The sequence below is a fragment of the Triticum dicoccoides genome, chromosome 1B (assembly GCF_002162155.2).
Source record: "Triticum dicoccoides isolate Atlit2015 ecotype Zavitan chromosome 1B, WEW_v2.0, whole genome shotgun sequence".
Lineage (NCBI taxonomy): Eukaryota > Viridiplantae > Streptophyta > Magnoliopsida > Poales > Poaceae > Triticum > Triticum dicoccoides.
Window position 1 is genome coordinate 155371312 of NC_041381.1, and position 11771 is coordinate 155383082.

At 43.0% G+C, this 11771-nt stretch overlaps 1 protein-coding gene across 3 annotated transcripts; it reads right to left on the reverse strand.

The window, feature by feature from the left end:
- Positions 1-371: 371 nt before the first annotated feature.
- On the reverse strand, positions 372-8280 carry LOC119324850 (VIN3-like protein 1). 3 transcript variants are annotated; one of them, XM_037598620.1, is made up of 4 exons: positions 8042-8280; positions 3605-4210; positions 2164-2471; positions 372-2061 (listed from the first exon to the last, which is right to left on the reverse strand). In XM_037598620.1, exons 2-4 carry the CDS (start codon positions 4033-4035, stop codon positions 953-955), a joined length of 1848 nt encoding a protein of 615 aa, XP_037454517.1. In that variant the 5' UTR covers positions 4036-4210; positions 8042-8280; the 3' UTR covers positions 372-952. The 3 variants fall into 3 exon arrangements, with proteins under 3 accessions (XP_037454517.1, XP_037454524.1, XP_037454531.1); XM_037598627.1 differs by lacking the exon at positions 8042-8280 and adding an exon at positions 6429-6608; XM_037598634.1 differs by lacking the exon at positions 8042-8280 and adding an exon at positions 5428-5550.
- Positions 8281-11771: the final 3491 nt, after the last annotated feature.

Consider the following 11771-nt stretch of genomic DNA (forward strand, 5'->3'; position numbering starts at 1 on the left):
TGTAATACTCCCTCCATTCTAAAATATGTCTTTTTAAAAATTCTAATATGGACCACATACAAAGCAAAATGAGTGAACCTACACTCTAAAATATGTGTATATACATCTGTATATAGTCTATATTGAAATCTCTACAAAAACTTATATTTAGGAACAGAGGGAGTATGAATTATAGTATTCCCTCCGTAAAGAAATATAAGAGTGTTTAGATCACTAACACATTTGTATTTCTTTACAGGGGGCGTATATCACAAAAGTTATACCATTAAAAAATAGAACATCTGAAATTTCTAAATGTATATATTTTGTAATATATAACCTGAATTATGTTGGTCAAATTATTGATTTAGGGATACATCGTGGGCCTAATAAACCAAAAAACAGGAAATACCGAACATTTATACCAGCCAAATATATCCTAGCCAACATCCAGTACCAAAAAATCATCCATACTGAAAAAGAGGTACCAAGTAGATGTAAGCCATACATGACATCATATAAGATTTTTCCAGGGCTCTGACAGAATATAGAGTACTAAACCAATGAGAATATAAAATTGTTTCCACTACTTCCAGGTGGAACAGGAATCTTTCAATGCAATATATTTTCCGCCTAAAATGATTTTCCTAAGTAGAATCAAGAAGATAGGAATTTCTAAGTAAATCAAATATCCTATTCCCATAGGCTCGAATGACGACTCAAGAAAATTGTGCATGTTCCGATCTGAACTTATAAGGTATGGTAATCTGGCGACGGGTCGAAATGATGACTCTCAAGAAAATTGTGCACGGTCTGATCTGAACTTATAAGGTATGATAATAATCTGACGGCTGGGTCGATGCGATGATTATCAAGTTTATATTCTCATTATGGACGATAGAAGCAACCGGAATTCACTGCCCTTGATCGGAAAAACTATAGAATACCAATGAGTTAGCGAACTCTTGAATTGTTATTGTTTGTCCAAATGCCATAGCTCACTGCCGAAACCTACTTTTGGTCTCTTGCAGTTTATCATCTCTCCGAAAGAATCAACAAGCTGCTCAGCCAGACTGCTTGGTTCTTTGATTAGTGTTTTGATGAATGTGTTCACAACCCTATGCTCATTCTCAGTCGATCTTAGACTCAGCCAAGTCAAAAACTTCAATCTGAAATCAGTCTCTATGTGCCCGTCACACTCCAGCCACCGTATCACCTTCACACAATACTCATAGTCCTCATCCAGCACTCTAGGCCTTTTCAGAAGTTGCTTTTGGCGGCAGATGGCTGAAACTCCATCCTGCTCACAGCTTTCATTCTGAGCACCATTGGGCTGCTTTGCCTTGCCTCCTGGTCGAGATTCAACAGCAGCCGGCTCCGCGCTCCTGACTGCCTCGCAAGCCTCTGAGCCACCACTGTCATTTGATCTTAAAAGTCTGTTATTTAAATCATAGCTCTTCTCAGGGGAAGAGTCTATGTCCATGGGCATGGGTGCATTTAGGTCTGGGACAGAAAATGCATTGAACTGAAGTTTGCGACATGCACCAGATAAGAAATGACCCTGTTCACTGTTCTCTGCCTGGTCTGCTTCTGTGGCACTTATGTCACATGAACCTTCGTACATATCCTCAAAACAGCCTTCTTCAGCCCAAGCTCGCCGCAAGATCTTCCCAGCATCTCGGATCCTAAATCCAGTGGACATACAAGCCTGGCTCCTATCCGTTATCTGCGTCTGCGGGCATATTTGCGTGGCCTTCTGGGTCACAGATTTGACAAATACCTCCTTGCTCGCAGTATAACATTTAGACTCGGAATGCCCAATGGTTGCATCAGCATCTGTGAATGATATGATTCTGAAGGAATATTCTGTGCATGTGGCGAGGTTATAAACAAGTACTTTTCTTTGATCTCTTGACAAAATAACAGGCTCATCCATGCTTGGTTGCTCTCTGCTCTTCCAGTACCATAGCTTATAACCTTTGATGGTGTCCGATGATGCCAACTTAGTTTCTTTTAAGATGATAACAAGGGAAGACGATGTAATATCTATGAAGTTGAATCTGCACGCAGCTGGTAATGAACCTGCAAAACAAACAAGTATAGAACCATGACAATTATGCAGAATCACCATGACAATTATCATGGCAGTCTAGAACCTTGTATTTATTCAAGGAAGGTCATTACCTCGAAGATGCAAGCCTGGAGATGGAGAACTCAACAACTCATCAACTTTTTGAATCGCCAGAGAGCAAAGTTTCAGTATGTTACTACCACCAGATAACCTGCTTACGATACCACGTGCCATCTTTGCCGACATTCCATCAAGTGGACCGACCTCACATTCGAGTTTTGCTTTTGCATCTTGAATAATGTTATGCAATTCTGTATGACAGCTCGTACCCTCCAACAACTGATAACTCACATAGATGCGGTGGCAGAGTATATCAACTCGGCGAGCCTGCTTTGCAATCACTAATTGCCTTTTCCAATAACTGCCAGACAGTAGCATTCATGTCAACTTTACAAATTGATCAATAATCATGGAAAACATAACAAGCATTTCAAATTTTCAATAACGTCACAAGTGAATACTAGCTGCAAATTGATGCTAAGAAACATAAAACATGACAGTTATCTCAAACAAACCAAAACTAATATATTTAGGGGCTGTTTGGTTCTAGGCCTAGCATTGCCACACTTTGCCACACATTTTTACCAAGCTTGCCTAAGGTTCATCAAAATGAAAGCCACAAGTTGGCAAGCCTAAGGGAATCTTGCCACAGTTTTTGTGTGTATGCCATGTGGGCCTCAAGTGTGGCTTGCCTAAGGTGTGGCTAGAACCAAACACTTGGCTAAGTTGGTCAAACTTGCCTAACCTTAGGTGTGGCAATCTTTGGCAAAGTTAGTCGCAAACCAAACAGCCCCTTAATTATTACATGCATGTATTGGCACGAAGTAGAATTTGTGGTGAAATTGTAGAAAGTAACACTGAGATATGCAACTTCATAAAAGGAAATATGCTGGGTATAGAATATTATGCATTCTACAACGCGTCCAAATTTCCTGCTCTAATTGATTTGCATCATATGAAAAGACAGTTTCAGGTCATTTGTCAAGCTCAAATCATTTTATCATTTGTACTAACAGGAGACGATTGCTTCTGGAGTAAAAGGATGTTACATATACTGGAGGACCAGCTCATAGGGTCAATGCAAAGACAACTGGCATGTTCCCAATTATTAGTTGAGTTGAATGGTATGTGTTAATACCGTCCCCACAAAAAAAAAAAGAACGGTGCATGCTGACTATAAATAATGATACAGAAAATCTGGCTTCCTTTTCCTTCACAGATTTCTAACTGAGAAAATCATGTATGGGCTAACAATAAGACCTGCGACTTGTCAAAGAAAGAAGTGCATATAACTATTCCAAATTAGCTATTAGCTATTTTGAACAGCACTATGATATGAGATAATTTAACTGAAAATAGTATGGCTATATATTCCGAAGTAACTTCATTTTAGTCCAAGGGACTAATGATGCAATAATGAAGCAAGGACAAGAAGCAAATGAGAAGCATGATGGAGACAACGAGATCTACAGAAAAAAATGAACATGTACTTACCCTAGTATCCCAGATATCTTCCCACATGAAGCACATGAATAACTTCCATCAAGATGAATAATTTTTTGAAGATCAAAGCATCCCACCCGCTTTTGTTGGAGGGCACACTCGATATGGCAAGAAGAACCACAGCACTGTTTGTCATCATTCTCAGATGCACAAACCAACCATAGACTAGGATCTTTATTGTCATCAAACTGATGGCAAATACAACATGAGCACCTCTTGCAGAAAGAATCTTCAGCTGTTACAACAGCTTTACAGGCCAAATTTCTACAGATCCAAGTGCCAGTGGACTTGATGTCATGGACAGGATGCTCTCCACCAATTGCATCCTTCTTACAAGCATGGCCATTTGCTATTGTTAAGATGGCTGCAGATTTCTTCAATTCAGAATTCTTGCTTGCTTTAACAGGAGTAGATTTGGACATGTCTTAACTCAAGTTCACCAGCCACCTTCCCTTTTCAATTTATTCACTAACATGGGTTATAGTCTTCAAAGACAACAACTCTAAACCCTCACTGGACAGCTTCAAGAACCTTATCAAACCCCCACCTTCTTTATTGTGGCATCCTCATCCACCAAGCATAATCAATGTTGAGTAACTGAAATATAACATGGTATACTTTTTATCAGCAAGAATAGCTACTCAGAACACAAAATCCAGCATTCAACAGTAAATGTCACATAATCAACAAAGGAGGGATCCGCAAGAAATCCATAAGAAAAAGAAATACAGAAATAATATTAACTCAGGAAGAACCTTTGATGCATTAACTATACAATATGAATCCAAAAGGCAACCAAATATATAGCTGTCCACAACTCCACATTATAAACAATGAGTTCAGAATACAAAAAACCTTTAGAATGACTGCTACCACCAAACTTTCCTTTCTTATGTTCAAGAAAGTATCTCACTGATTATACAGAAGAATACAATATCCAAAGAATTAGTACATCATTTATCAAGGGGCGTCCAGGTCAATTTAATAATAGAAAGAAATTGAAACAATCCGTTTGAAGAGAGGGAAGCTATCTGCTAAAGAGCAACAGCTAAACCGAACAAAGGGAGCGAGTATGATCTGTGCTTCAGATATGTCAGGTAGTAGATACAACCCACTAGTTCTCAGTTCTTAAAATAGAAATCCTTTTGTCGTGCAGTCAACTTTGACCACATGTTAAAAAATATAAAATAATAAGATTGAACCTTTAAAAACAGAAGTACTAGATAGTGTAACAACAATCATGATATTATTTTGGAGCATCTTTTACTAATGTGTTGTGGTTGCAGTCAATTGTTGAGGTCTTTTGGAGAACATGAGAAGGCAAAAAAGACCTTATGTAGGGACAGAGGGATTAATAAATAAACAACAACAACAACAACAACAAAGCCTTTAGTCCCAAGCAAGTTGGGGTAGGCTAGAGGTGAAACCCATAAGATCTCGCAACCAACTCATGGCTCTGGCACATGGATAGCAAGCTTCCACGCACCCCTGTCCATAGCTAGCTCTTTGTCGATACTCCAATCCTTCAGGTCTCTCTTAACGGACTCCTCCCATGTCAAAATCGGTCGACCCCGCCCTCTCTTGACATATTTTATTATCATCTATCATGTGGCAGATAACAGAAAGAAAGAAAGAAAAATTGGCATACAGTTAAAAGAATAATCTTCTTCACCCCTAATGGAAAGAGATCAACAAATTGTGTGTCAAACATACCAAAACAACTAACAAATAGCAAGCCTATAATTCTTAAAAAACAGAGCAATGCACTAGAAACTAGCAAAGAACCCGAAAAACCAATTACATAGACAACACACCAGGATCCAATTGGATGTTGTTTAGCAGTGAAAATGGAGCATACAGATCTCCTCATTCAGGACTAAGGATTGATACGGCCATGTTGAAGACCCACAGCAGCAAGGAGTTCACGACTCATGAGTAGATATAATGTGGTTGTGTTTGGTTCCTGCAAAAATGCAGCTGACTCTACTTCAGATGTGTTTTTCCACAACTACAATATGAGTTGTGTTTGATGTTCCTGCAAATAGAAGAACTCCCCTGATTTCTTTGAGGCTGTCTGGTGAATTTGCACATGTTTAGTCTTAAGACCAAAGAGCATGTGCATCAGAAGGTATACATCTACGATTCACGAATTGAGGATTGGGTTCGCGAATCGGAGCTGGAGTACATGGACTCACAAGCACTAAGAAAACTTCTATTGATTTCATGACAGAGTAAAATGGAGAAGAAGAAAAATGCCATCACATGTTGATTGGGCTGAACCAGCTACGAAAAATCACCAAGTACTCACAAACAAGCGCTCTCATCAGCTTTCAGGCACTGAGCTATCTTCAACCCGCAGCCACATGCTCCTTTGATTTTCCCCCATCTCCTCTGCCCCCTTCTGATGTACCATGCCAGCTCCACCTCCACCCTGCTCTTGGCAGACCTCTGTCGCCCATGCTGCTCCTACTGTGATGCCTCCCTGCTGCTCCTACCCATCGTGACAACTACCTTTGCTTCTCCTCAAGGAAAGCACTGATGCGACGGTCATAGATGTGCTCGAACAATGACCGAACCAGGACAAGCGGCAAAGGAAGCGGCAGATCCAGGCAGTGATGGCACCAGCACGAACTATTGACATAATGACCGACTTGGGCCCATGAAGGTCACAAATCGGGAGTCAACTTGGGAACGAATTGCACCGAATTCGAACCCTGATGTAGATCTATCGATCGAGATCAGGGATCGACCATATAACGAGCGGATCCGGTAACTACGAATTACACAATTTAATGCTTGACACCGCAGAGCTTACCTATGAAATAGCACCGAAAGAAGCGGCGTGGGAGGTGTCCAGAAGAGGCAAACGACGGCTGGTGGAGCCGTGGAGCGGCAGCGACAGCTGCAGGCGGCGGCGGCGGCGGTGAGCTCCGAACTGATATGCTTGACTAGGGTTTGAGGCAAAGGGATAGTTTGCTTTGGGCCTGAAATGGCCTCTTATTGGAATGTTTTTAGCCAAAAATACCCCCAAGTATCCCCATATTTTAAAAAAGATAAAGAAGGAAAACTAGTAGTCCTCTATCCCCACATATGCCGTTAGGGAACATCCAGACATATGCCGTTTGGGAATGACAGATTCATAGAAGTATCCATGCAACAAAAGTTTTAGGTTAATCAGTTTTGGGAGCCAATGCCACAAAAAAAGAAGGAAACCCACGATGAACTGTAAATCCGTGAAGTTGGCAATGTTCGTAGGGAACCATTTATGTGATAACCCAATGATTCCATCAACAAGAAAAGGAAGGAAACCACGATGAACTGTAAATCCGTGAAGTTGGCAATGTTCGTATGGAACCGTTTATGTGATTACCCGACGATTCCATCAACAAGAAAAGGAAGGAAACCACGATGAACTGTAAATCCGTGAAGTTGGCAATGTCCGTATGGAACCATTTACGTCACCACCCAGCGATGCACAAAAGAAGGAAACCCACGATGAACTGTAAATCTGGGAAGTTAGCGATGTTCATAGGGAACGATTTATATGACCACCCAGCAATTTCATCAACACAAAAGAGAAGGAAACCCACAATGAACTGTAAATCCGGAAGTTGGCAATGTTCATGGGGAACGATTTACGTGACTACCTAGTGATTTCATCAATACAAAACAAGAAGGAAACCCATGATGAATTGTAAATCCGTGAAGTTGGCAGTGTTCGTATGGAACCATTTATGTGACTACCCAGCGATTTGAATTTCCATCGACAACAAAAAAGAGAGAAGGAAACCCACAATGAACTGTAAATCCGTGAAGTTGGCAATGTTCCTAAGGAACCATTACCGGAACTACCCAGCGATTTCATAAGCAGCAACTATAATCATAATCAAACAGGCATAAGCATGCCTGCCCAGGCAAATGATGAACAAACAATCGTTTACTTCAACTACCATATGTGCATGGTATGCCCCGACCTAATGCAGAGGCTAGATGCTTTATCGAACTATCTTCATGATGCATTAATGAATCACCAAATCAAAAGCCACGATCTCATCAATGGTGCAATAACAACTTAGGATTCCCGCAAAGCAATGTCGCGCATGCTACCCTCGCTCGGTTTCTCGACGCCCAACAGCGGAAGCATGTCCTTGATTGCTCACGCAAAACCAGCTAAACACGCACCAAGGCACAGAAGAAGAAGAAGCGGTGGCAGCACACGATAGCGCAGCAAGGGATTCAATCAATTTGTAGAATAGCTAAGATAAGATAATCCTCTAGCACGCAGCACCGTACAATCCGCGGTGCCATCGCCAGCCGAAGCAAACGAGGGCAGCACCGTTTCCCAGGCTCGTTCTAGCTCGAACCGAAACGCGGGAGGAGAATCGAGCTGCGCACAGGGAGGAGCAGAGCGGGGCGCCAGTTCCGTACCGTTGGATCCTGCTGCCGCGACGCGACCCACCCCTGGCGGCGGCTAGGGTTTGGACGGGGTGGCGCGGGGGCGAGCCGCGAGATCCCAATGCCCGGCGCTGGACGGGAGGAGGAGGACGGGAGGCGGGGCGGGCTCCCTCCGGCGGCGGGCGGGCGGGCGGGCGAGGTCGTCTGGTCTGGTCTCCCCCCGGAGCTGCGACCAGCACGCACGCGGTGGAGGAGGCAGAGGAGTCGGGTGGGAAAGCGAAGGAATTGAAGACAAGTCCAAGTCTTCTGAGGAGATCAACGAGGCCGCGTAACGGAACGGAGGAGGAAACAGAGCGGCCGTGCGTGTGCGCGGTCTCGAACTCGAAGCGGAGGCGAAGCGCCGAAGCGCACGTCGTGTACGGGTGGTTAGCCCGGGCCGCTACCGTTACCACTGTGGAGAGATCTGGGGCGTCTGTCTCTCTCATCGGACGGCCGAGCTGCGTGGCGTTCAGCGCGGCTCCCCTTTTACGGATGGGTTTCCCCGTTACTACTGTGATTTGAAGTTTGAACACTCTCCGGATTATAGGTCCTAGACCTAACTATCTAGAATTATCGTCTAAGGCCTTGTACAATGGGAGGTGCTTAGAGCATGTACATTAGTTTAGACAGATGTTGTCTATAGATTCACTTTGTAGACGTACCAAAGACGCCCTGTACAATAGATTGTCTACTAGGGTGTCTGCAGCACACCCACGATCTGAATTTTTGGTTGTCGCTCATGGTGAGTTTTGCATGTAAAAAAAAGAGCCTGAGAATTTTTAGGACCACAACAGACGGGCCTCTCCATACAACGGCAAAATGGGCGTTGGTAAGGGACGATTTTTCTGGGAATCGACCGTCTTTGTTTCTGCAGACGGGCGTCTTCTCTCTCGTCTATCTCTCTCGTACACGTCTTTAAAAATCCTATTTGGCACACTTATAGACTGCTGACTGTTTACTGTTGTACATGTCCTTAGGGAAGGTGATTAGAAAAATAAACCAGACTTTTCTTAAACACCGGTGCTTATTTGTAGAGGATAGACACTTAACTAAGCGTCTCTCCTGTAAAAATAGGCACCGGTGCTTAAAAAAACCTGGTTTATTTTTTTAAGCATCACTCTAAGCACCTCCCATTGTACAAGGCCTAACCTAACCCATACGATCTACTTTGAACTAAAACCACGACGAGTAATTTAGAACGAAGGGAGTATCTACGACTTTATTATGATGCAAAGAAAAAAACTGCACATAATTCCCAGATAAAAATGTTTACCAAACGACAGTTTCGTTGTTACAGCCAAATGAGGCCATGATTTGGTGGATTCACAAAGGCAGGCGCGCTTAGTCCCTGTTTGGTTCATAAGTCTTAGGACTTTTTCTAGTCCCAACTAAAAAGTCTCTAGTCCCTAAAAAGTCCCTCACTGTTTGTTTTCGGGGATTAAAAAGTCTCTAGTCCCTCCCTAGAGGTTATTAAATGACCATGTTACCCCTAGTATACAGAAAAATAAGAACCAAACAACACCATGAGGCGGCAGGGCAATGGGTGCAGGGAGGGGCATTGTTGGAAAAGTCCCAAAAAGTTTCCCAAAAGACTCCTTGAGAGTCTTTTTCATTTAGTCTCAAAAAGCAACTTTTAGTCCCTAGTAGTCTCTCCTGTTTGGTTAAAAAGTCTCTAAAGTCTCTAGATCAAAAAGCCACTGTAAACAAACACCCCCTAAGCTTTTGAAATTGAATAAATAATAAGCAATGATCTTGGAGGAACCTGTTAAGGAAGCTAATCCGAAGCGACCGACCACGCCATGGCCTAAAGCACCCCGTGGCCGGGTGTCGTTGTCATTGGAGGGCTCCTATTGTAATCAGGACAAGTCAGTAGGTTCGGGAATGGTTCTAAGAGAAAAAGAAGAGTGGTGATTTTTTTCTGCTTACCATCGCATCTTCCACTGCAACGAGGCACTCGAAATAGAGCTGCATGCTATCATTGAGGGTCTTAGCCTTACTACTCAGCGTCCGGACCGATCCGTGTGTGTTTCAAGATGATTGTGCGGTGGCACTGGTGGCGCTCCAAGATGGATTCATGGATAGATCTGCTTATGGTCATATTATTGCTGAGGTGAAGGGCTTGTTAGAGAATAGGGTGTTTAATCCGGTTAAGGTATCTCGTAGGGTTGCACATGCTTAGTGAACTATCACTACTGGAAACAGCTTCTTTGTCGTCCGCCAGGGCAGACGGTAAAGGCCTAGATCCCGGACGGCAAACATCTTTGTCGTCCGCTAGTAGGTGGCAAACTGTCCGTCTGAACAGGTGCAAGCAAAGGCCTTCTTTGCCGTCCGTTTTTGCGAAACTGACGGCAAACGATTGTGCCGTCTACCGTCTGAGGCCAGCAAACGGCAAAGACAACGGACGGTAGTGGGGTGGCATCAGAGCCGTTAGGGCGTTAACGTCGCTCTTTGCCGTCCGCCAGCAGACGGAAATGATTCAAAAAGCTTTGCCGTCCGCTGGGTATTTGTCGTCTGCCAGCAGACGACATAGCTGACCAAATAGGCGGCCAGTGTTCCCACTGTCTACAGGAAGCTGCCACGTGTACTCTTTGTCGTCTGCTAGCGGACGGCAAAGAGCTTTGCCGTCCGCTAGCATACGACAAAGAGGCTATATATCCCCTGTTTACATTTATATCCATTTAATTTCATTGGAATTCACACATAGATATACATATATATTTTCTTTCACAGGCACAACAGACATATGATCTATGCAACACATATATAGCTCCATCCATGACAACATATATACATACATAAGAAACATAGTATCATCCATACATCTTACACTACTATCACAATATTCATCCAACACATTGTTCCATGCATCCATATAACAAGTTCCACATTATTCTTCGATAAAAACAAAAAGAAGAATAGAGAAACAAGCACTCCATCCATGCAAGCTTCCATATAGTGAATTAAATCTGCAAAATGGGAAACAAGAAAGTTAGAAGAAGAAGAGGAAGAAAACTAGAAGAAGAAGAAGGAGGAGGAGGAGGAGAAGAAGGAGAAGAACACTAGTGGAATCCAGTTCTTTGCCGTCTGCCAGTTCTTTGCCGTCAGCCAGCTAACGGCAAAGAAGGTCGCCCCCCACCCGCCGCGGCCGCCCCCTCCACGGGTTGCCGCCCCCAGCCACCGCGGCCCCCCTCCATCGAGCCGCTGCCGCCCCCACCCGCCGCGGCCTCCCCCTCCACCGGCCACCCCGACCCACTGGTAAGTAATCTCCCCATTTTTTAGTTTAGTTTATTTTAGATTTTTTTAAGTTAATTTCGTTTCTGTTTTAGTTATAGTTTTACTTTAGTTCTGGTTTCATTTTAGTTTTAGTTTAGTTTATTTTAGTTTTGTTTTAGTTTTAGTTTAGAAGAAGAAGAAGAGTAGAAGGAGGAGGAGGAGGGAGCAAGAGGAGGAGGGAGAAGGAGAAAGAAAAGAAGAAGATGAAGAAGAAGAAGAAGAAGAAGAAGAAGAAGAAGAAGAAGAACAAGAAGAACAAGAACAAGAACAAGAAAGAAAATAAGAAGAAGAAGAAAGAAGAAGAAGAAGAAGAAGAAGAGGAGGAGGAGGAAGATAGTTTCTTATTTAGGGTTCCGCCACGTTTTGCAGTTTCTTTCTTTTCTGTTTTAGATATTAGATATAATTTAAGATAATAAATAGTTTTAGATAGTTTACATATTAGAAAAGAAGA